Source organism: Toxotes jaculatrix, chromosome 2 (genome assembly GCF_017976425.1).
Source record: "Toxotes jaculatrix isolate fToxJac2 chromosome 2, fToxJac2.pri, whole genome shotgun sequence".
Classification (NCBI taxonomy): domain Eukaryota; kingdom Metazoa; phylum Chordata; class Actinopteri; family Toxotidae; genus Toxotes; species Toxotes jaculatrix.
The window spans coordinates 24,206,706-24,232,532 of NC_054395.1; the positions used below are offsets into that span (position 1 = coordinate 24,206,706).

Genomic DNA, 25,827 nt, shown 5'->3' on the forward strand with positions numbered 1-25,827 from the left:
AGATTCTGTCTATTCCTGTGCAAGTAGTACCTGTAAAATGAGAATATACAGAATATAGGTTCACCAGCCTCAAGGAGCTGTCAAAAAAATGACTGGATATCTTGGCAAGTGGCTGCCTGAATGAGGCTTTGCAGTGCTGAAAGACTATGATGTTTGTTTTTTATTTAACTGCTAGCTTTGTATGAAGCACAGTAAAGTACTGTATTATATAATACTTCAGATTGTGCTGTAATACTATTTTCTATGATCTGGAAAATGTGAGCAGTTGCCTTTTGTGCAAAAACACTGCAAACCAAGAAGAAGATAAATCCCTAAAGATAAGATTTTATATTACAAAGAAACACTGATGTCAGGTTTTACCATTGGTACTAATGGTTGTGTTCACATTGTCTTTGCAGGTCGCCCTTTTGACCAGTAACTCTTGCCAAAATGTGGAAAAGGGAAAAGAACACAGGTCCCAGTGTGAGACAAAGTACAGTACTGCCATTCCTCCCTCCTCTTTTTCTTTCTTTTTCAACTTATTGCTATTCAATTTTTACAAAATAATTTAGTTGCCTGGTGTCCATCTAATCTAAACAAAATAGTGCCACAGCAGAGATTAAACTTGACATATTCTGAATGTTAAGGCTCAGTGATTTTAAATAAACAAGCTTTTTTTCCTCTTTCTTTGTTTTTTTTATATTTGTTTAAACTGTTCCTATTGGGTAGATGTCACATGTTATCAAGATTCATAAATTCAGTGGTTTAATCATAAATATCAAAAAAAGTAATAATGAGTTACACGCCTTCACTGTAATCCAAAAACAGTATAGTCTTGGCTCTGCTGTATATTGTTTTGCAAAAAAAAAGTCCTGCCATGAATGCAATTATTAGTCATGAAAATAATCTTAAAAATGACTCTTTTGAACAAAAAAGACAAACCTGACAACACTGCTTTATAAGACCATTTGGTGGTGTTACAGTAAACCGTGTGAAACTTAATTCATCACCAAAAGTGGTAGAAAATGAACTGCCACTAATCCTGCCAAAACAGAACATATTTCTGGAGTCAACAAACAATTTGGAGGGTAGAACAGCACTCCATGTTGTACACATTGACAGGCTAGTATATCAAGACAGCGGCTTTAACGCACTTTGAAAAATTAAGTGTTTTATTGTATCAGATCACTGAGCAATGCTCAGGTTTCAAAACACTACTTCATATAAAAACTGGAGAAATATAAACCTTCTTTGAACTGGAAAATTAAAGTCTATAAAATGAAAAGTTCTGCTGTTTTGAATTATTGTTAATACCCAATGAATGCCTGACTACAATAATAAATACCCTGCACAGAAACAAAGTTTAAAACTATGTTTCTCCTACCAATATGAGAACAACACTTTCCAGTAAAAATGCTTCAATTGTGAAAACAATGCGACAATGTGTAAGGAATCCCTGGTGATGAACCTACAGACAATTGTCTCCAGCTCCCCTAAGCTTTGCAGAGCTTTATAGTCAGTTTCAAATTATTGTTTAGCTGCCTGGCCTGCGACTTCACTGTTTTGGTTCCCTCTAACTGCTCTCATTATGTTGCTCAGTATGTTTTGTTTTTTTTTTGGCCACAGTTAGGCCACTGTTTTCAGAGAACAATAAAAAAATAAAATAAAATAAGGAACTACTGTACATTACCTCCTCAGCACCAAAAGACAGGCACAGTTAGCAATAAGCTGGTGAACATCGTGGAGATTAAAAGAGCCATAAAATGGACCAAGAAACAAAGCTAAAAGAGAGCAAATATTGGACTTAGACTTGCCAGGTGGCCAGAAACTCCAAACTAAAATTAAGAAACTATGCAAGTATGCGTCTGCCCAACTGACAGGTACTTTAGCAGCCAGTTGACTGGTCTTCTCTCACAGTCTTCAGTGATAAACTGAGGATGAGAAGAAGACATCCCTGGATTAAGGTTGCCTGCCTGCTGCCCTTTACTGTGACCCTCTCAGTGCTTCAGTTTATTCAGGCTTCTATGAGCTTTCCTTTTCCACATTATGCCTGACTGGGTCTTCACTTTCAGCCTCTCCACCCACTGTATATTTCAGTCTCTCACTCAATTACTTCTATGGCTTTCTCTCTCTCTCTCTCTCTCTCTCTCTCTCTCTCTCTCTCTCTCTCTCTCAATATATATATATCAAATACGCATAAAAGTAGAAGGAATAAATGCTTTGCCTGGCTTGGATAACCATCAACATTTCCGTAAATATGAGGAAATGCCTGCAGGACATAACCTGCATACTACTAATAACAAGTAGCTCCAGTTGGACACGTATTGTATATACAGAATATATGCCACTTAATGTCCTACAGCCAGAGCACAGCATTGACTCGTGTACTCCTACCTGATCTAGTGTAATTTCTTTTCGCCTAGGTTTCTCCCTCGTTCATCGATATATTCAACATTTTAATGAGGTGTCTGGCAGCAAGTCAGGTGATATTACAAAGCTGTTTTCTTCTCTGGTAGACAAACAAAACATTTCTGAGTTATCCATGCACGACTGTATTGTATGAACACCATGCTGAGCTATGTCCACTATTATGAATAATGGAATAAATATTGAATAATACATTAGGTATTATTGAACACTGTGTCTGCTTGTGACCTGTCCTGTCTTTGTGCTGCTAACCTGAATTATCTTTACTACCTTGTCAAATCAGTCGCCCTCAGTTACACATCTACTCCGTGGCTGTTCTCCTATTTCTGTCCGTGTCATAATAATTAATCCCTAGATTAATGTTGGTCTTCACTGCGTGTCAAACGCCTGATAACAAGATGCTGATGTGAAATCGCTCTTACATTATGTGTATGTAGTAAGAGGTTGTATGATTAAAAGGATGAGAAATACTACATTGAATTATTTTATTGTTCATCACTTCTTCTTCTGCATAGCATGTACTGTACATATGAGGTCCAGAGCAACTTCTGCCTCATTATTTCAGTTCATTTTAGCTGATACAGGCACTGAATTCCACTGTTCACACATAAAGCTGTGAGGCTGGAAAAACCACAAAGCAAACTTTAGGTTTTACCATAAAACCATCTCTGAGAGGTAGGGCCGTTCTGACTCTATAACACGATTATACTAACTGATCTTAATGAGTAATCAGCTGGCACAGCTAGTACAACTTGGGAACAACTGCTAACACTTAAACCCAGCAACAATGGCAAACATGCAGCTGTCCTTGGTTGAAGTAACTTTTACCTTAACTCATAAACAACAGGAATATACTAGGCTCCTATGTATATAGTTATTTTTCCATTTTTACCCCAGTGTAACTGATGTTTGTGTGCAGCAAAGAAAAGGCAAATGTTTCTGTCAACACACACAAAGCATCACTGGGAATATGTTTGACATTCCTGACATCTGCTGGTGGCAAAAAAGAAATCTGTTTAATTCTAGAAAGAGCAGCCTTCCACACTGCACTGAATTGTTTTTTGTTCTGTTTTGATTTGTTTTCAATTTCAAGTTAAAAAGTACGCTGCTCATAATTATCTAATATATTACTTTGTATTATTATTTTTGCTGGCTCTGTTCAGCTGTCATCCGCAAAAGATCTAAGACTCCTGGAGTGATGATCACGCAATATGTGGTAAATGTGCCAGAGGGAAAAAGCACCCCAGATTTCCAGTGTAAACCAGTTCCAGTTACCATCCAGGAAGGTGGGTTTCATCTTACTATCACAGAACACTAAAATCTATGTATTTATGCAAATGACACCTTGCACGAAAATAAATGACTTGAATTAAGGAAATGTAAAATTTTTATTTCATTGCACTTTTTCAATTATGTTCTGTGAAAATAAAGAAACAATATTTCCACATATCCCACAGGAAAACTGGCTGTTTTTAAGGCCGTGGTGAAGGGGGATCCTAAGCCAGAGGTGACATGGAGAAGAACTAAAGGAAATATTACAGACAAGGACAAATTTCAGAGTAAATATGATGAATCAACTGGGGAGTACATATTAGAGGTGAGTGACTAATTGGAGTAAAGCCCCTGTGAGTACTTAATGCTCATACTTTTAGTTTTTAACAGCACTGTAAAACATCTTAATGTATTAGTACATATGTTCTGTTGTATGAATTCAATTTGTGCATTTATTATTTGTATTTCTAGATTCGCAAAGTGTCTGAGGCTGAAACCGATACATACAAATGTTATGCTGTGAATGAATATGGTAAAGCTGTCTGCACGGCAACATTAAGTGTGACTGATGGTAAGGCCTGCTTGTGCCATAAATTTGTAAACTGGACTGAGTATTTGTTTCAAATGTGCATGTGAGGCAGTTATAGTTCTTCATACCGATGTGAAGATACAGATATGTATAGAAACCTGAACTGAATTTGCTGTTTTCAGCTTCAACAAATCCATCAGATTTCAGAAAACTGCTGAGGAAAAGGTAAGAAAAACAGACATTACGATTGTATGACATTAAAATACCTAATGAGACATTTCTTTTTGCATGTGTATTTTATCATTGATCCTCGTTGGCCATAAACAATAAGAATTTATTTTAATATTTGTCTGATATCTCTAGTAAGGTAGAGAGAGCAGATGGGGAAAGTGATGAAAGGTTCTGGGATGCGATGCTGAACGCCGACAGGAATGACTATGAGCGCATCTGTACTGAGTTTGGTGTCGTAGACCTGCATTTGATTCTCAAGAAACTAGAAGAGAAGAAGAAGGAGAGGATGCAAAATAAGTGTAAAGTATGAACACTCTCACACTAAGTACACCCTCTCCAGCTAAATCATCAATATAATTCTTAACAAGCTATTCCAAAATCGATTTGTCATTTCACTGAAGACAGCTGGCACTGATCAAAGTCATGTTCATTCCGAATATTCATCAAACCTAGCATACTATTGTGTGTTGTGATGACAGCTTGATAACTCAAACGTAGATCATCATTTAAAACTAAGTGAACTTCATTTAAAATATTTATTCATGAGCAATTATCATCACTTTTTACTGCTCATTTCACGTCATTAATTCCATCTCAATCACCGATCAGGTCCCTCTGACTCCCATCGGCTGTTTCCATCTCTTGTCAGTATCAGCAAACAGGTACAATTACGTTACATAAGACATCTGTGCTTCATTAGAGCTGCAAATTGAGCTTAAAGATGCACAACGAGACAGAGTAAGATCTAATTTTATGTATAAAATTGATTTACTTACAGATTTAAAGTGTTGAATCACTACAATACATTACAATAGAGAATATTTTTTGTTTTTGTTTTTTTTAATCAGTTACTGTTTGACATTTTAAACACGTGCAATACACAGTATTTTAATATTTTTTCAATAATCATGAAATTTTGATTTTGTCTGTAACTCTTCTCTGTACCTTGAAGGATGGCGTGATTCCCTATGATGAGGAGACAACAGAGAAACACACTCTTCAGAGTGCTGACAAGATGGATTACAGTATGAAGGGCCTGATGCAAAAGGACACAGGGCTGAATCAGCTGAATGACGAGAAGGTCAACCTGCTCGACACAGGAATTAACCAGACGGACGCAGAGGAGGGCAACCTCCTTCCTGCAGAGTTTAAATGTAGGTTCAGTGAAAGAAACTGTTTGGTTGATTGGTTATCCAATCTCTGACAACACCCATTTTAACAGGTCCTTTAAAGGTAAATTTCAAATTGGAAAGATGTTTAAAAAGCACATTTAGCAGGCCGCCCGGTTAGCTCAGTTGGTAGAGCATGAGACTCAATCTCTCAGGGTCGTGGGTTTGAGTCCCACTCCGGACGGCTCCACCTCCCATGGGCTCACCACCTGTGGTAGGTGCCATAGGACTTTGGTGCATTGTGGACTGGGCGGCAGTCGCCTCCGCAACCTGGGCCTGGACCCAGATAAGCGGCAGATGATGCCATGACATTTAGCAAAAGAGTGGAAAGAAAGTGTAACTTATGGCTGGTTTTCAATTTTTAATGATTTTGTGTAGATTTATCTTGTCCAAAGTGATTCTGACTAAAATGTACGCCCCTAATATTTAATATTCTTTTGCATGGTTTATTTATTTTTCTTTTTTTTCCAGTTTCGAATGTGGACTTTGTCGTCAAAATTCAGGAGATTAAAGCACAAGAGAGAGAGGACGCCCTCTTTGAGTGTGTCCTGACTCACCCACTACCCAAGATCACATGGATGGCAAAGGGCAGCATTCTCGAGGACGGAGAAAAATATAGCATAACCGTGTCAGACCATAAACTGATCCACAGGCTGCTGATCAGGGACTGCAAGCAGCAGGACAAAGGCATCTATTCAGCTGTGGCTGGCATTACATCCTGCAGCGCCTGGCTGGTTGTCGCAGGTAACAGTTTGTTAATGTGTGAGAATGTTACCCTAATGATTTCCATGATTATACATTTCACAAATAAATGTGATTCACGTGTCATGCATGTTGTATTTCATAACCTGTAAGCCGAGGGTGATCTTGCATCTGCTGGCAAGAAGAAACTTCGTAAAACTACCTTAGCTGGAGGAGCATGGACTGAACTCGAAAAAGTGGCCAAAGAGCAACAAATAAAAAACCGAGAGGAGATGGAAAAGATTTTAGCTGCTGTAAAAGCAAAGCACGAAGCAGGGCAACTCAAAGGAGAAGAGACATTAACAACTGGTGGAAGACATGGTGAAATAACTGCAGTCACTGAACTGGGGAAAAAAGCTGGAGACGTAAAGGACAAGCCTGATGCGGCAAAAGCCAGTGTCCTGTCTGAGCCAACAGGGAGCAGAGAGAATGCAAAGATTAAAAACTCAAGAGGAGATGGCAAAGTATCTAAATTAGATGTTTCAGGGTGCGTAACAAAAGCAGGAGCGCCAGTGATAGCCGACGACTCCAAGAACAAGAAACACATCAAACCTGGTCAAGTGGATTTTGACAAGGTAACAGGTAAAGTCAATCTGTGCCTAACAATGCATTTCCACCATCAGCGCTTCAGTGTGTCGTCAGTGTTGGTTAAAAATTTTCTCCATGATAAAAACATGCAGACCTGCTGCTACATAACTATAGTTTCAAAACCTTACCTTACCTTTACCTTCACTGGATGTGAGCTATAAAGTGTTCCGCCCTTTAGCACTTGGGTCACATATCACAGACTGAAAAGAGCACTTTATTTTACTGTCAGGTTTTACAGGGCCACTTACTCGGCTTTCTGTGTACACTGCTTATTTAACATCAAAGGAGATGTAGCCAGGAACAACACTACAGTTCACACTGATATATTAACAGAAGATAAATATGCATACTGATAAAAATAAAAACTCAGAAGATTAGTTATTTTTATATAGATTTTGCATTTATATGCGTTTTCTATATGTATGCAACCGAGTGAGAACAATGTAGAGACCATGATCAGGCTTGGGTCAACTCGTCACTGGTTTCTGTCATCTTAATGATTAGGATTCACTAATTATCGATAATTAAACAGTTTAAAAGTAATCCACCTAATTTAGTTTTGGATTACTTTTTGGTTTTCCAGAGAAAACCAGCGAAAAAAGAAAAGGTGTAAATCCATTTATTGTTTCTATTATTGTTAGTTGGGACACATTTAATGGCTGAAATCTAAAATATTAAACATTAAAAACATTAAATATAACCATTAAAATGACAGAGATCACAATAATCTAGCATCACTCTTGATAAACTGATTCATCTTGTTGTGGTGTGTGTGCAGAGAAAATGTCAGACCCACTAGGTACTGTGGACATAATATATTATTTGAAAGAGTAATTAATTTCTGCTTTGAATTTCATTGAGAGTTTTGACCTGATATACTGCAGATGCAAATGCAGGAGGACATTCTGAGGAAAATGAGGACTTCAGTGGATCCGCCAATAATTCAACATACATAAAGCACGGTCAAGAGATAGAAGATAGAGTAACTGGTAAGACACAACATGGAGAAAATGTACTGCTTTTAATATTCACATTAATGTAAACGGACAATTTTTTGTGATTGACTCTGCTTCACTAAATGAAATGTGTTTTTTTTCTTAGGTAATATCTATACTTACTTTCTGAACAGTGTTTATTCTTTTCATTGTGTGTTGTGTATCTGCAGAGTCCAATGGCAAAATTACTGATGTAGAGTTAAACCCCATTCAAATGTTTGACACCAGTCAAAACGAAGTGACTGATTCTGATGGAAATAAAAGCTTCACTGGGTCTGTCAAGCGCTCAGGGCACACAAGGAAGGTTCACCAGAAACATGACACATCTGGTAAGAAACCACAGGTCTTATACTGGATTTTCTGTATGGAAGAGATTACAGTACTACAGCTGGATTCAAACTGACTCAAGTCATACTGTATCAGACACACTGTACAGTATTGAAAGGGAACGGAAGAACTGTGGCTGCAGAGAGTTTTCCATTTCTGTGCAACATAGAATGACAATTATTCTACATTACACCGAAATTTTTAATTTTGTATCCAAGAACAGTAAACGCAGAAAAAATAACGTAAGTAAACATTAGAAAAAGAAATTTACTTGGATGGTTCTCAAAATTATTCAAGGTGCAATAGGCTGAGTGAGCATCTGGAACAACATTAGTGCTTTCATTAGTGTAATGTAGTTTTAAATACTGGAAAAATTTCCCCCACTGGGGAACAAATTTTGGTTTGTTTTAATAATGAATGAAGGAAATAGCATGGCAATAGGAAAACAGCTGGCAAAGCTGCACACAATTCTGAGAAGCACCAAGTTCCTCGTCTTAAGTTGGGTGAGAACTAAGTTAGTCTATAGGCTTTTTGCTATGCTTCTAATTTATTTTTTGATGATGTTAAGAACTTAAGCCACATTTAATTTACAATATAAAACCATAATGCAACAGTGCTTGGAACATATTGAAAACCCACTGTGTAAAGTATCACCTGAATTCTGTGGCTCTAACACAGACCCAAACAAACCAGCAAGCGACAATGAGGCAAGTGACAGTGATGGAAATGAGGACAGTACTGACCAGGTCAAGCATCCAAGTTGCACAAAGCAAAGCCAACAGTCCCAGGAAGCAGCCAATGGTAAGAGACCACAAGTGGTGCATTTCTGCATGGAGGTGCAGTCTGAGTTAACGACCAAACAAAATGACTGTTTTGAAAAAAATGTTGCTAAATATGTGTAAAAGGTGAAAGCACATGTCCTAAAGACCGCAGTGACGAGACTGAGGATGCCACTGGCCCTGCCACACATGCAAGGCGTAGAAGGCAAGGCCCATGGATAGAAGATTTAGTGACTGGTAAGTACAATGTCACGACTGAAAGACAGCAAAGAGCTTGAGTCAGGGAGGGTTGATCACATATGTACAGTATATTCAAGATGGCCAGTGAGTCTAGTCCCAGAACACGCACACAACATGCTCTCAGAGGCATCATTCTCCCTATTAGATTTTGTAAAAGATTTTGTAGCTGTTATTTTAAAGTAAAATAGTTGCATGATGTTGCTTTAATACTCATTTATTCACAACATTCCCTGCAAGTTTCTCTGTGTGCCATGCTGATATGTGACTTTGCCACAACAGGGAGGTTCTCCAAGAGCCAAATTATTTTGTCATTTTGATTTGTTATTAGACATGAGTGTTCCTGACAAGTCTGCATTTCACCAGCGAGGGAGAGCAGTCAGTTTTCTGTTAACATTACAATACACACTGAAGCAGAATACCCAGAAGGTATAAATATTAATACAGAAAAGGCATCAGCATGAAGTGTTTTGAAAATATCACAGCACACTTAAGCGCTGAAGAGAAGGAAAAAAAAAACATCTGAACTACTAAACTAAAAATTTAACACTGAAACAAAACCATTTAATACAACATTAAATATAACCATTAAAATGACAGAGATCACAATAATCTAGCGTCACTCTTGATAAATTGATTCATCTTATTGTGGTGTGTGTGCAGAGAAAATGTCAGACCCACTAGGTACTGTGGACAAAATAAATATATTATTTAAAAGAATAATACATTTCTGCTTTGAATTTCATTGAGAGTTTTGAGCTTAGGTATTTTTATTATAACTGATATACTGCAGATGCAAATGCAGGAGGACATTCTGAGGAAAATGAGGACTTCAGTGGATCCGCCAATAATTCAACATACATAAAGCACGGTCAAGAGATAGAAGACAGAGTAACTGGTAAGACACAACATGTAGAAAACGTACTTCTTTTAATATTCACGTTGATGTAAATGGACAAGTTTTTGTGATTGACTGCTTCACTATATGAAATTTGTTTTTTTTCTTAGGTAATATCTAAACTTACTTTCTGAACAGTGTTTATTCTTTTCATTGTGTGTTGTGTATCTGCAGAGTCCAGTGGCAAAATTACTGATGTAGAGTTAAACCACATTCAAATGTTTGACACCAGTCAAAACGAAGTGACTGATTCTGATGGAAATAAAAGCTTCACTGGGTCTGTCAAGCGCTCAGGGCACACAAGGAAGGTTCACCAGAAACATGACACATCTGGTAAGAAACCACAGGTCTTATACTGGATTTTCCGCATGGAAGGAATTACAGTACTACAGCTGAGATACAGATTCAAGCTGACTCAAGTCATACTGTATCAGACACACTGTATAGTATTGAAAGGGAACGGAAGAAACAATTTCTTCAATCACTTCATCAACATGAAGTGTTTCGAAGATATATCACAGCACTTTTAAGAGCTGAAGACAAGTAAAAAACCCCATCTGAAAAAATAAATAAAAGAAAAAGAAAATTAAGAATTCTTAACAATTTTAGAAAATTGCACAAAAATGCTAAGCGCAGATGTCAGCTATTCCCCCCATCAGGGTGGACAGGTTCTCTGTTCTTATCAGCCATTTTGCCTAACAGTTCACTGTTTCTGTTAGATCCAGTGGTCCACTTCATCTGTGGACTGTCTGATGTCAATGCTATCATCAATGAGACGGCTGAATTAACATGCAAGCTCAGCAGTGAGGACTGTGAAGGATCCTGGTTCAGAGACGGCAAAAAGGTTAGTCGTACGGGTCAAACTCATCATTTCTTTGGCTACTGTGTTGGTGTCCATCAGGAAAGGGTGGAGAAATTTAAAAAAAAAAAAGTACATTGCCTTTTAGATCTGGTGTGGTTTCATGCTACAAAAACAAACCAAGAGGTATAAGCGTGGACCCATGTGGGGAAACCAAATTCCTGTGACTGACAGTGAATCATGCTGCATTTTACCACAGCCTCACTCGTCCTGATTGTATCTGGTCCTTGTGTGATTGCGTGGTTGCTACCTTTGTTTCTAGGAAACTGCTAAAATGAACCAAGTAAGCCCCAAGCTCAGAACACCTGCGGTTTAACTCCTTCTCACTTTCTGATGTATCAGGGAAAACATCTGTACTCGTGCTGACAACATGTGTTACCATGGTTACAGAATGTTCTTGTACAATAGAGGCTATACATCGCTTACAGACTGGGGGATTGTCGTCATATCAGTTTACCATCACAAGATGGATTCAACAGTAGTTTAGCTTTTATATTTATGCTACAATCAAATATCTCCTCTCACATTGGTCCTTTTGTTGGTCTGGTTTGCTTTCACACCACAAACTAACCGCACACGAATAAGCTTGAAATCAGGCTTGAGACCCTCCTTTTCACACCAACTAACACAAACGGAACCTAACAGGTTAGTTGTGACAGCACCTTAAGACATGTACAATGTAATCTCAATGTCCCCAGTTAGAATCCAGCCAGGGACCTTTATTGAATGCCAATCCCTCTCTTTATGTGCTCATTTGTGATTTATCTCAAATATCTGTCAGACAACACAGCTGGACAGAAAAGCCTTTGAAGCATGCGGTGTTTCTCATGCTCGCAATTGTTGTTGCTTGATATGTTTATTTTCATCTGTCTTCCCCCTTTCCTATCAGATATCCCCAGATGACAATTTCACTATCACCAGAGATGGTGCGATTCATAAATTAATTATAATCAGGTGCACGGAAGAGCACTCTGGGAAATACCGTTTTGAAGCAGACGGTCGTAAAACAGAGGCGATGATCAACGTCAAAGGTTTGAGAATTCATCATGATAACAATATTGACATTTAATATTATGCAGTATAACTGTAAAATGAAAGTATTTACAGCTACAGTTCAGAAAATGTTAGCACTGTAATCAGACAACAGCTAAATACCATCTCAACATTAAAATGACCATAAATGCCCCACTCCTTTTTTTTTTTTTTTTTTTTTAGATCCCCCAAGGTTTGATCCTGAAGACCTCAGTGCTTTCACTGAGCCTGTCACAGTTAAAGTGGGGCACAACGCCATCTTCAAACTGCACTTTGTCGGCCACGAACCCATAAAGATTCAGTGGTACAGAGAGGGAGAAGAGTTACAAGGCGACAGCAACACAAGAACAGAGAAATCTGCAAGTCACAGCCGCTTGCTCCTTAGCAGGTGCCAGAGGAAGGACACAGGAGAGATCAAGATCAAGCTCAAAAATGAACACGGCTTCACTGAGGCAATTTCACAGCTAATTGTGCTTGGTGAGCGAACGAAGGACAATGCAGAACTTAACAGGACATTTAAATAATATATACATCCACTCACACACACGTAAATTGTACATAAATCCAACAATAAAAATGCAAAACCAATTCAAAGGAAATCATTAACTCTGTGTCCAACTGTACTGTGTGTAGTAATATGTTCTAAGATCTCAAGAACAGCAAACATCAATGTATTTCAATGCTTCATAGCTCACATCCACAAAATGTTAAAAACCAGGCCAGTCTTTTCTTTAGCAGGTAAAAAGGATGCCACATTTCACTGAGCCCGTCCGTGCCAGACATATTTAGGTATTAATTTTCAAAATGCCGCTCTCCAACTACCACATTACTAACTGGAAAATCTTTTTTTTGTGTGCATGTGTGTTCTGCTTTAAAGCAGAATCCCAGTCTATAATAATGTGACAGGTTAAAGATGTGTTTTGGAAATGCAATTCAGAGCTTGACAAAAGCAATTATGCTCAAACTACATTCACCATCACTTCCAGAATCACAAATGTCAAACTTTACTACAATTATCTCTGAGTGAAAATACTGTTTCCCAAGTATAAATGCGGTATTTGCTTTCTCACATATGAGAAGTTATATCACTTTTTTTTTTTTTTTTTTTTGCTGTTTCAGACAAACCCACTTCACCCCTGGGTCCTGCAGAAGTAACAGAGAGCTCAGCTACATGTATTGAATTCAGGTGGCGTCCTCCAAAGGATGATGGTGGCTCACCAGTTACAAACTACATAATGGAGCGTCAGCAAGTGGGACGAAACACCTGGAAGAAAATAGGGGAACTCCCAGGTGTGCCCAGCTACCGTGATACAGATGTGGACCATGGCCGAAAATACTGTTACCGTATACGAGCAGTGACAGCGGAGGGTACAAGTGAAGTGTTGGAGACTGACGAAATGCAAGCTGGCACACTGGGTGAGCCATACTGTTACAGTATGATGTCAGTTTGTATTACCGACTAATATATAACCCTAAAGACGGAATAAAGGGGATAACCTATAACTACTGAAATGTAATACCATTACTAAGAGTAACGTTAGATATATTTTGCCAATAAAACTCAGGCATGTCACAAGTCACTCTCAGGCCAGACACCCATAAATTACAGAAACATTTATAGCTATGGGAAATAAAACTTTAAAGTTTTCAGCTGACCTAAACTGCATGCCTCAAACCAGAGCACTAATGAAAGCAAGGGGAGAGACACACATTATCACAAGCTGGCAGTTTCATAAACAGGAGCATCTTGCAGTGAACCACTGAGCCACTGTGGTGCAAGCTACATATATTGTATTGTTTGATCAATTCAAGTGATGTGCAGTAATGTCAGGGCACTGGCTGTATGCATAGCCTAACTTTACCAAACTCTGATAGCTTTCGAACATCCCAATGACAAGTCACACTGCAACAACAGCAAACAGATTTCAGTCCAAAAACACAGCAAAGACTGCAACCAACGCCACCTCCCCTGGTGCTGGTTAGACAACCATTCAAGTCAAAAGCTTCAGGCCAACTGAGGTACAATCAAAAGGTCTTGAGAAAGTCTCGCAAAACATGCACAGTGATGGCACAGCAGCCAACAAATAAAAAGCACAAAGCACATTAACACCCAGCATAAAAGCCACAAGTTTAAATGGACATAACAAACACAAGAACTAGTACGGCACGGCGGCCGACAAAACACAAATAAAACAACACCACAAGCGTAATACAAAAAAAAGAATGACTTGGACTTACTGTTTGAAGGTCTGCTTGAAAAAGTCCATGCAGCAGTCACCCTCAGTGGAATCAGTGTGTTGTATTAGTGTTCCATATAGGCCCTCAGTGTCCCCATTAGACTCCACAGAAACGTTAGCCCCAGTTCAAAGTCCTCCTAGACATCCCTTAAGTCTGAGAAAAAGTCCTCTCCTGGGTCACGATCCAGTTTTTCTCCACAAGCTGTTGGAAAACAGAAGCATTGTCTGGAAAGTTGGAGAAGCCTACATCAGTGTGTCTGCAGATTTAGTAGCAAAGGTTTGGGCCTCCTCTTCTCAAATACATGTTTCCCTCTAAAAATTTCCCTAAAATGTTTTTGCATAAAACTACAAAATTAGGGATCAATTATCATTTTTATTATGATAAATATCAACACCAGCTGATGGAGTCAGTAGGATTATTAACTATATATTCTTACAGTGGTTTAATCTTTAAGTAAGTAATGTAATTACATAGCTAGCATAATTGTTTTTTTAGCAGCAGCGTTTAAGAAAACCTGACCTGTAGTCAAACCACACGCTGGTTGTAGATTGTTTGTAAACACTTACCGCACTTCTGAAGACATCCCGTATCGAAATGTGTCGAAAAACATCCGTCTTCTGTTCAGCAAAGAAAAATATTTTTAATTCCTTTCCCAAGTTGTGACCGAGCAACGCCAAAACCCCGCGCGCGCCATTTTGTTTCAGACTGGCGTCATTGCACCTGCGCGCGCATACAGGTGTGGCTCAAACCAATTAGGGCGTGGCCTTCATGACTGAACAACCTAACTAGCTAGTGTTTACAGAAAAGACTTTGCAAGATAATTTCAGACGCAAAAAGTTGTCGATCTCATTGCTTTTTGTCCCATCTAGACCACATCAGGACCACGTGGAGATCAACAGCCACTACATTTAGACTTGTCAAATTTGGACGAGATTGACACGGAGAGTGCAAAGACTGTTTAAAAGACAGTTCCATCTTTATCCTATTTGCAAAGACACAAAAAAGACGAATTCAGTGATATCCACATAAATATTTACACCTCTGCTTTTCCTTCTGTAGCATGTCAGAATGTGCTGAATGAAAAAGACCCATTTGATCCTCAGCTGATTCGACGTCAGTTGCTGCCCCCTGCTGTGCGACGTTAGATTGCTTGTTTGGTCTGATCAACAGCCCAAAACCCAAGAACATTAAATTTACAATGATATAAAATAAAAGCTACAAATTCTTGGACTTGTTCACCATTTTTAGTTGATTGTTAAATTAATCAGTTATCAAAATTGTTATTGATTAAGAATGAGAAAAAGAAAGTTTTAAACACTGCACTTTTCTAAAAGCTCATTTTTACAGAGTAAATCAACACAGAAATTAGAGACAGGGCAGCTTTCTGTGGTTTAAAACCTTAAAGCTATAGTTGAACTTCTGTTATGTTTTATGTTTGCACCATATATAAATGAATTCTTATACTAAGATACCTTATTGGCAGACTCTCATTCAATAATACTGCATTGCTTCAGACCTAATAGGAGTCTCCAACTACAGTACACAAGAAAAGTACATTGTCTCTGACTACAGCCTTAACCAGCAGTCTTTTTTCTGCATTCTTCAGCGTTTCCTGGGCCCCCAGCAGCCCCAAAGGTGGTCAGCGCCTACGATGACTGCATTAACCTTTCCTGGGCTTCACCAAGTAACAAAGGAGGTTCACGTATCCTGGGATATATTTTGGAGAAACGCAAGAAGGGGAGTAATCTCTGGACTGTTGTCAATACCAAAGATGAACTAATAAAAGGTTTGCATTTTCATTTTACCTCAGTTAAAACTGTCGCCACTGTAGATTGTATATTTTTACATAGTGATATTTTTGTTGTTGCTCTTTCTTTAAAATTATCCCCAGAGAAGAAATATGCAGTGAAGGATGTTGTGGCAGGTATGGAATATGAATTCAGAGTTACAGCCATAAACCTCTCAGGGGCTGGTGAATCTAGCAACCCCTCAGAGTTTGTTTTTGCACGGGATCCCAAGAGTAAGTGTTCAACTGTTTTTCATGCTGCATTCAATAATAAATATCAGATTCAAGAAAATACGTGTGCACAAATCATGTACTTGTACTATTAATATAATTATTTACATTAACAAAACTATATATTTGTATTGATTTTAACTCTAACTCTATTTCATATGTTGTACACTGTATAAATACTTCTGGATTCGGCATGACTTTTGATGTGATGCTATTCCTTATGTTTATTCCAGAACCTCCTGGTAAAGTTACAGGCCTGAAGGTGACAGAAACTTCATACAGCCACTTGGTCCTGATGTGGACTAAACCTGAGGAGAAACCAGGGATCCAGGATGAAGCGAAAGGATATTTTGTTGAAATTCGACAGGCAGATTGCATTGAATGGTCCTGCTGTAATAGCACTCCCATCATCACAACTTCCTACAGTGTGAAAGGTCTAAAGTCCATGGACATGTACTGGGTGAGAGTGATTGCAACTAATGATGGAGGAGAGAGTGCGCCTGAGGAGCTGGCCAACTATGTACTTGCTATGCCCTCACCTGGTATGTTAACTCTTCTTGGAAATTAAAGAGACAATACTGTGTGCTGCTGGTTGAAAGACATTTTGAAGAATGGCTCAATTTAGGAATTAAAATTAACTGTTCAAAACCAATTTGGTCTTTGTACAATTCCTTACAACTCTTATCATTTCTCTTTTACCACATATTTTAACCTATTACACTTGGAAATCATCTATATAGTATAGTTAATATTGTCCAAAGCGATTTTTATTGTTTTTGTTCATTATTTTAGTGAGGCCAAAGTTCACAAACCACAAGGTGAAGAGTTTCATGGTCGTGAGGGCAGGAAACTCTGTCAGGATCACAGTAAACTTTGAGGTGAGATTTTTATACTTTGATATTGGTTTGCTTTGATATTTATGCATTCTGAGGCAAACCATGGAAAACAGAAGGGAAACCCAAAGGATACAATATTCAGGCCTGAATACTAAATGTTTTACCAAAATACTTTTTACCAGGCCTCCCCACGACCAGATATTAAGTGGCTGAAGGACAATGTGCCGGTGACGAAGCGAGCTACGATAAGTAACTCTGATGGCTCATCTCAGCTGCTGATCCCTTCCTCTGAGCGCTCAGATTCTGGCATTTACTCTGTTTTGGTGAAAAATCTTGTCGGACAGGAGACATTCAGTACAGAGGTCAGGGTCACAGGTAAAACTTAGATGATATATAGAGTAAATATTTTTTTCTCTTTAGCTGCATAAATTTGAAACACTTTTGTTGATGGATCTGAAGCCAGTAAAACTGATTGTGTTTACAGATGATCCAAAGCCTCCTGGACTGGTGGAACTGGAGGAAAACGTGCCTGGCACAGTGACCGTGATCTGGGAACCTTCTCCTGACGAGAAGCGTGATGACCGCCTCCACTACACAGTGTCCAAACTGGACTATACTAAACGCGCATGGACCATAGTGGCTGACAGACTCTTCAACAACAAGTTCACAGTCTGCAATATCATGCAGGGGAGGGAATATCATTTCCGGGTCTATGCCAAAAATGACATGGGCATATCTGCACCCTCAGAGTCACCACTCTGGGGGATGGAGAAGAAGAAAGGTGTGTTTGTACATCTCAAACATTCTCAAAGGCCAAATATATTCACGTCTTAGAAAAACAAAAAACATAATCTTACTGTGTCTTCTCTTTTGTAGAGAGGTTGGTAGTAGATGTACCAGCCAGAAAGGACTGTGATTTGCAATGTGCTCCAACTTTTATTGTGCCTTTGAAGCTTCACACTGCACCCAAAGGCTATGAATGCTACATGAGCTGTGCAGTGAAGGGAAATCCCAAACCTCGTATCACGTGGTATCGAAACCACATCAGTCTGAACACTAATACCAACTATTACATCTCCAACACCTGTGGAGTTTGCTCCATGTTAATCCTCCGCGTTGGCCCCAAAGACGTGGGAGACTATACCATCACTGCAGAGAATGCCCTGGGACGGGCTGAGTGCTCTACCGTCCTCAGTGTTAGAGGTGAGAAAGAGACACATCAGAATAGGTTAAAAAGAAAAACATAACCAATTATGTTAAATCATTTTTCTCTCTTTCATACAGAGTGAAGAATCTAAAGTTTATATATCTCATACAGGATGTTTGAATTGAAGTGGTTGTGCTGTGTGGACGTAATGCACCAATAACAAAAAGAAAGAAATGAGATATTAGACTGCTACTGAAATGAAAATACAACTATTTCACAAATAAAACATTGCCATCGTGCGTGGTTTGAAAATGATTTACTTTGTGTCGTGATTAAAATTAGCTCTCATTAAATGTATTATTTACACCTGTGCATTTCCTACTGTGACATGTCAAAATGTTTTCTGTGAAAAATGCCAAGTGCAATGTAGAAAAATTCTGCAAAGCACTTACAAATTCTTGTAAGACACTCTAAAGCAAACTTTTTGTTTTCTTGGCATAAATTGACATGACATGACCAACCGAACCCTCTTTGGTGTTATAAATTAAGTGTGTGATTGCTTTTGGTCCAGACAACTCCTAAACAGTTCAGAGTTTATCTCTGTCCAGTTTAAAACTTAACTGAGGTTAATTATTTTAGCAAATTTGATTACTGTGTTTACTACATTATACCAACAGATTACAAACTGCAGCAATGCTCTCATACAGTCTTTACAGCTCGTGCTTGCTTGAACCATATTTACTTAATGGAACTTTTACATCACATCATTTTTTGGGACCAAGTGTGGGGCAGTTTCATTGAACAAAAGGATAATGCAATTGCACATGACGAATGATGAAGCTGTAAAGTGTCCTGTGCTAACAGGCACAATAAAAGAAGAAGAAAGTTGAAGGAGATATTGAGTTAGTACATGCCCACATAGTCCTGAAAAGAGCTCTGATCAGGCAACATGCCTAGATGAGTTTCAGAGCATTTAGTTCAGTTGCACTATACAAGCAGCATAAAAACAGATAACCGAAATGGAACAGATGTAAACTGGCAAAATAGAATATACACAAATACAAACCAGAAAGGAGAAAATAAAACAAGAGACAGTGCGTACACTGAGTGACACAGCACCACACAACTGATAACAACTGTATAAGAAAGAAAGAATCAGTCAGGGATCATAAACATTAAGAGATGTAACAGAAGTTTACTGAGCATTCAGTCCCTGTACCTTAACCCAAGTGGAGTTGGTTGTAAAAAAGCAGCAAAGGCAGAGAAGATGCTGACATCTTAGACGATGAAGGTGACATTTAACAGATATTTGCCCTTTTCCAAAGTCTGAGTATCACAGTCCCATGGCCACATTTTAAAGAAATGTACCACAGAATAAAAGAGGAACAAACATAGGTTAGGTTCATGAATTATTTGACAGCCATTGGGTTTTTTTTCTTGTAGCTCAGTCATGTCACGTCATTACACTATCCTGTGAGTGTAGCGTGTAACTGCAGCGGGGCCTCAGCTGCAGTAAAAAAATAGCGCACAGTGACCCACCACCGGACGTGTAGTCTTTCCATTAGATGACAGCAGCGCACATGGTGGCAGAGGCTCAGCCACTCCCGGTGTCGGCCCGCCCCCCTTACTCCTGCTTGCTCTTCCTGAATGGACGAATACGCTACCTACGGCTCACGCCTCCCTTTCTCATCTTCAGCTCTACCTCCTCATCAAGACCTCGCTGCAGCCTCCCGGTACTTTATAGTGCTGTGATCGAAACCAAGCCGATTTGTGCAGCGCCACTTAAAGGAGCCCTCTGAAGTAAATCGCCGCTTTACGCCGCGGTCCAGGCTCTTTGACCCACCGGCTCCTTGCATATCACCTCTCTGTCTGGCTAGAACATTGTGTCCTTTGGGGGAAAATGACTGCCAAGCATCGGAAAGGGAAAAGCAACCACAAACATGAAGATAACTTTTTCAAGAATGAAGTTATTGAGTCGGAAGTTCGCGCTGGAGGGAATAATTACACTCTTCTAGTGGTTTTATTTCTGATTATTGTAATTGGAGGTGCCACGGGCGCATGGTTCTTTTTCCAGCAGCACCAAACTTTAACCTACTTAACAGACAATCTCGTGAGCATGCAGATGAAGATAGTGAAACTACAGTCCTCCCATGAAGAAATGCGACAGTCAAGTAGTAAGGTAAGGATCAGGAATGATAGGTAGTCTGGATTAGTCACCTGGGTTTGCAGGTATGAAGTGCGCAACGCGCCTCCTCTGACCCTGTTATGAATGCACTTACCTATGGTGCCTATAGAACCTATAGTTTGCACAAACACTGTCACAAAATAAGAAAAGGCCTCACCACAAACCAACAGTGCACGTTGCCAGTTACAAGTAAGGAAAGTTAAGACCTGGAGGCCTCGATCAGATTTCAAAATGCCAGGAGCCTCATTGGAGTGAACACAAAACGCTGCTATTTCTAACATCCACACAGCTGCTGACGCTTGTAATGAGGATTATTCTTGACCTACAATTGCAGGGACTCTGACTTTATCACTGGCTCAAACACATTAAAACTGTTCTGACTCAACGTTTCTGTGGAAAATGTAATACCAGTCAAGAGCATGCTTTCCGATCTGTGCAGAAGGTGCTTCCAAAATAATAATACACAAGGCAGTGGTGTGCCAGGGCTAAATTTAGTCTGGGATTTTGATACTGAACACCAGTTCAGAGGTTGTTTACAGGCCATCTGAAAGATTGTAGGAGAACAGAGTGATGATTGTTTCATGTGTATTCCTGAAGTGACACAGTATGTCTAAATACTTCTGCAGGCATCCATAAAATTGGTGTGGTTGTGTCAAGAGATGGTCAGATTCCTACTTTTATGAATTAGCACAAATGAACTGACAGTTATATCACTGTAAACTGAGGCTCTTTCCTGCCTGTGGCTATATTATGAAGTTCACAGTATTCCAACTGTTTAAACTGCTGCAGGGAACTCAAAGCAGTTTGCTGTTTTTTTGTTGTTTTTTTTTTGTTCTTGACCAAAACAAGTCCATTCCCTTCACTCCTTCCCTCTCTCATGCAAATCCACCTTTGGTCCATCAAGCCAATGTGGCAAAACTTTGGCTGAGAACAGCTCGGCTAGCTCAGTCTTGTTAGGAAGATATTTCCTGTATGAGAAGTTAATTGTTTTTTGTGACTCATACATTTACCCCTGCAGTTGCAAAGATTTAGCAGCTCAGCCGTGAGTGCTTTACCGACCAATTTCTTCCTTATGTGACTTTACTCCGTCACAGTCTTTAGCTTGTTTCATGTAACTTCTACTCTTGATCTTTATTCTTTTTTTCCACTTTGCCTGGAGATAAGGCTTTGCTGTGCTGTCCGTGCATGCGAGGACCTGTCCTGAGTGGTAGTTAAGGTTAAGATTTTGGCGTGGCTAGATACAGATCTGTGATAGGACAGATCTCCTTCCACTGAGCATTGGATTTATTGACAGGAGTTGTTATGTAATGCGAATTTAAGCAAACCTTATCAAACTAATTAAAAATAAAGCCCACACAGTCCATGTATATGCCAGTAAGCTTAGGACTGAGTAGTGTATCAGCCTAGGTGTTTAAACACTTCTGTTTATTTCATGCACTTACAGAACGTAAGTGCTACGTGTTGTCGGATCATTGTAGTATCTGTGAGTTAATTTCCTTAAAGACAACAAAACCTGAACATAAAGTCGTCCTTGGCATGTCAAAATTGTGGATAGTTTCTCAGTTTGAATCAATGTCACTCCTGTGTGTCTCATTGCAGCAGCACAGTTCAGAGAATCTGGAGACACGCCTGAATGCCCTGGAGGAGTCTTATGCACTGGCCCAGAAACAGGTGGGCATGGCCTTGGCCACAGCTGAGCAGCTCAAGACGTCTGACCTTCCCGCTCAGGTGCTGTCCCTCCACACTGAGATGAAAGCCCGTCTGGCTGAAATGCAGCAAGCCACCGTGTCTCTGGAGCAACTGAGCCAGCTGCAGACCATGCTGAAGGGAAAAAGCGAGGAGTTTGAGGGTGTCAGGGTTCAGGTGGCCGATCTGGCCACACTGAGTTCAGAACTATCGCAGAAGGTTGAGGTCTTAGCAGAAAGCCTGGGAGAAGCAGAGTCCAAGCTGGAGGAGAGATTTGGGCAGGTCGTCTCACTGAGCAGCACCCTGGATGGACAGGCTGCTGAAGTGCTGAGACTGAAGGAGCAACTGGACACCTATCAAGCTCAGCTGGAGGCCAGCACAGTGGAGATGGCTACAGTCAGGTAGGTTATGGAAAAAAGCAGCAGCTTTTGGTGTTGTGGAGAAAATAGCTCCCCTCCTCTGACCCATGACTGCATGTTGACTTTGTCAAATCCCTGTTGGCTGCTTCTGTCTGTGTCTCTATGTTACCCTATGCCAGTGTTGGTAGGCCTCATATTCACATTGTGAGATTGCCCCGATCTGTATAAACATTTCTATTGTATTGACGATTTTTGGAGTTGAATGGTTTGCGTAAACTTTTCTTTGGATGTAAAATCTCTCTCACTCTTTGATGCTTAAGTAAACATCATGAAAATGTGGTTCACAGGGTTTTGCACATCCAGTGTTTTAAGCCTTCATGGGGATACACAATTTAAAATATATCATTGTTATCTGACAAAGTTTCTGTCCATACAGGTAATAATTGCAAAAAAAAAATTCAAACAGACATTTTCACTTCAAAACCCTCACTCTGAGTGTCTTCTGCTTTTCAGAGAGTTGCTTGAGAATGGGCAGTCCCAGCAGCTACAGCAGGCCAGTATGGAGGAGCAGCTCAATACGGTACGTCAGAGTCTGCAGGATCAGAACTTAGCAGCCCATAGTCTACACTCTGAACTCAGGTCTCAGCTGAAGAACATTCAGAAGCAGGTTACACAGGTAACAAACACACAAGCCATGGGGCTATGTAGCTAGCTATGCTGGAAGATGACATTTACGGGCTCTGATTGGTCGATTCTCTCTTCAACCAGCTAAAATAGCCCTCAGTGGGCACAACACCAAACCTACTTGAATTGCTGTACAAATCAGAAATGTATGTGGTGATTCAGAGGTCTATAACCAGACTGAATCAGATTTCTCTTCATATAAAATAAATATTATAGGTCATACATATAAAATACTTGGTAGATATTAAATGTGTTTTCAAAATAGACAGTTAAGAGGCAATTTTGTACTACAAGATTACAACATACGTGTAGTATGTGGCAGACCTTACATGGCTTAACACACATACTGTCAGCACACATGGTCTCTTTTACTATTTCTGTTCACTCTGTGCCTATAGGGAACTAAAATGAGATTTCCATCTCATTAACTTGAAGGAGCTAATTGCCTGGCACGGATTCTCTGGTGGATTCATATCAGATCGTTGTTGTTTCTGTCATTTTTCTCTCAGCTCATTTTCTTAGACACCTGGACGGCCAGATAACAGACTAATAAACTGTCCATACTCTGGTCTGTAATGATCTGATGCATTTTAATTGCTTTGCTTGGCTTAGGTGGTGGGTGAGGTGCAACCTCCTGCTGAGCCTGTGGAACAGACAGTTGAAGAAATGGCTCCCACAGCTCCAGAAGAGGCAGCTGCAGCAACTGAAGAAGAAGAAGAAGCTGAAGCTCAAGAAGAGGCAGCAGCAGCTGAAGAAGCAGAAGAAGCAATTGCTATAGATGTAGAAAAAGAGGCAGATGAGCAAGGAGAGACAGCTGCACAAGATGAAGCGCCTGTTGAGCAGGAGGTCCCTGTGGCAGAAGAAACTGCTCCTGCAGAGGAGCTGGAGGCAGTGAAGGAGGAGGAGAAGGCGGAGGAGACAGAGCAAGATGACTCGGTTACCTTGTCAGAAAAGGAGGAAGTGGAGACTATGCAGACAGAAGAGGAGGAACAAAACATAGAGGAGGAGATGCCTGAAGAGGAGAACCAGAAAGCAGAAGAAGAGGAGGAATTTGAACAAGAGGAAGTTCAGGAGGAGTCACCGGTCCGGGAGGAGAACCACAAAGCAGAAGATGAGGAGGTATCAGAAGGAGACGAGGCAGTAGAGGAGGAAAACCACAAAGCAGAAGAGGAGACAGCATCTGAAGGAGAGAAGGGATCGGAGGAGTCGCTGCTAGAGGAGGAGGAGAAACTTAATGTAGGGGAGGAAGTAGCAGAAGAGGAGGAGGAACACCAGGATGTGGCAGCTGAAGAGGAGGAAGATGAGGGAGAAGATCCATTAGAAAATGATGCTTTACCAGAGGACGAATGTAAGTTATATATAACGGATTTATTAACACGCCTGTTAACATTGGTTAGAATGAAATCAATCAACTGTCATATCATACTAATATTTTCTGTTTTATGTTTTTCAGAGGGTTTTTTTCCCACCGGACATAGCCAACCAAGGAGGAAGGGAACTTTCTCGGTCTAAAGTCGCTGTCCACAATACTGTAGGGCGGCATTATTGATTGCTGTTGTTTAGGTGCAGTGTTCGTTATGTGGTTGCTCTTTGAAAGGCAGAACTAATCAGCCACTATGCTTGAGCTGGAGCTGAAACGTGTATGTCGAAATATGAGATGGCTGTTAAGTTTGGAAATTAGAAATTCAGGATTTACCTGCTAATAACAACCTCAAAAGCCTTAATCCATAAAAGAATGACTGTCTTTCTACAGAGCATTTTCCACTCTTCACAACTTGCACTTTTGTTTTTTTGGTAAAGGTTAGGTTCTGTACTAAACTGGAAAACTAAAAGCCAATGACATAACAAGAAGCCAATGCATACACTGTTTATCAGTGCACTTAAAGCCATAAGTAATGCCTGTCTTGGTGACATTAAAACATGTTTCTCGTTGTCACTGCCTGAAATATGTATCATGAGACAATATTTTACTAGATGAAATAGATGTAGAGTGCACGTTTTTGTATCCCTGTTGTTTACACAGGCAAAACAGCCAAGTAAAAAGTGAGCAAAAAAGAAAAAAAAAGCTTCTTTGATAAGATAACAAGAACAATTCCTGAATGTTTTTACAGTATAGGACAAACTGTAGTTGATAGATTTTTTTTTGTACTTTATAAAATACATATTTGTGGTTCAGTACTTAAAAATGGAAGGTATTCTTAATATAGTTTAGCCTGTTGTCTTTTTTGCACTTTGTAAACTGATTATACTTCCAGCCAGGCAGAACACACACCTCTAGTATTGTAAGGTACAGTGGGGTTTAAAAGCTTGAGCCCTCTACCAAGAACTGGCTTCATCAACGACATTCTATTGCCCTGACCTTTTTTTATTAAAAAGCGTGTTATTTAGATAATTTAGACCATTTAGAGCTGTTGTGGGTCTTTTAGAAACAATTCCTGATATTCTATGCATTAACTTTGGAAAAAAAAACACTTGCTTGTAACAATCAGAAGAGCTTAGAGAAGCACCTCAGGGACAAATTGTTTTCAAGATGGATGGAAAAGTATCATAGCGTTTAAATGCACCTAAACTGTACATTTCTAGAGCTGCAGTAAAACGTACACTGACAGTGA

At 39.6% G+C, this 25,827-nt stretch overlaps 2 protein-coding genes and 1 non-coding gene across 3 annotated transcripts; all 3 read left to right on the plus strand.

Moving 5' to 3' along the window:
* Positions 1-429: 429 nt before the first annotated feature.
* LOC121191391 (immunoglobulin-like and fibronectin type III domain-containing protein 1) lies at positions 430-18,443 on the plus strand. Its single transcript, XM_041052529.1, has 26 exons — positions 430-472; positions 2,403-2,462; positions 3,570-3,692; positions 3,864-4,003; positions 4,150-4,249; positions 4,390-4,432; positions 4,571-4,742; positions 5,391-5,592; positions 6,079-6,351; positions 6,463-6,930; positions 7,821-7,925; positions 8,102-8,260; positions 8,937-9,059; positions 9,164-9,274; positions 10,892-11,016; positions 11,921-12,062; positions 12,247-12,540; positions 13,183-13,479; positions 15,908-16,087; positions 16,193-16,321; positions 16,552-16,860; positions 17,111-17,196; positions 17,337-17,529; positions 17,639-17,935; positions 18,031-18,357; positions 18,439-18,443. Exons 1-26 carry the CDS (start codon positions 430-432, stop codon positions 18,441-18,443), a joined length of 4,506 nt encoding a protein of 1,501 aa, XP_040908463.1.
* trnal-caa lies at positions 5,719-5,791 on the plus strand. Its single transcript has one exon. It is a non-coding gene; the product is annotated as a tRNA-Leu (tRNA).
* A 1,506-nt stretch (positions 18,444-19,949) lies between the features above and the next one.
* Positions 19,950-25,774, plus strand: zgc:66479 (uncharacterized protein LOC327541 homolog). The gene is made up of 5 exons (XM_041065772.1): positions 19,950-20,480; positions 22,086-22,573; positions 23,045-23,111; positions 23,828-24,563; positions 24,669-25,774. Coding segments are annotated over exons 1-5 (1,572 nt in total). The 5' UTR covers positions 19,950-20,201; the 3' UTR covers positions 24,671-25,774.
* The last annotated feature ends 53 nt before the right edge of the window (positions 25,775-25,827 follow it).

Excerpts from the sequence above, each read along its gene's own strand:
- LOC121191391 (XM_041052529.1), top strand. The coding sequence starts at position 430 with ATGTGGAAAAGGGAAAAGAACACAGGTCCCAGTGTGAGACAAA. Across the intron at positions 6,931-7,820 it reads GGATTTTGACAAGGTAACAG|ATGCAAATGCAGGAGGACAT; the intron begins GTAAAGTCAATC and ends GATATACTGCAG. Across the intron at positions 17,197-17,336 it reads GGATCACAGTAAACTTTGAG|GCCTCCCCACGACCAGATAT; the intron begins GTGAGATTTTTA and ends ACTTTTTACCAG.
- zgc:66479 (XM_041065772.1), top strand. The coding sequence starts at position 20,202 with ATGACTGCCAAGCATCGGAAAGGGAAAAGCAACCACAAACATGAAGAT. Across the intron at positions 22,574-23,044 it reads GTGGAGATGGCTACAGTCAG|AGAGTTGCTTGAGAATGGGC; the intron begins GTAGGTTATGGA and ends TCTGCTTTTCAG. Across the intron at positions 23,112-23,827 it reads TGGAGGAGCAGCTCAATACG|GTGGTGGGTGAGGTGCAACC; the intron begins GTACGTCAGAGT and ends TGCTTGGCTTAG.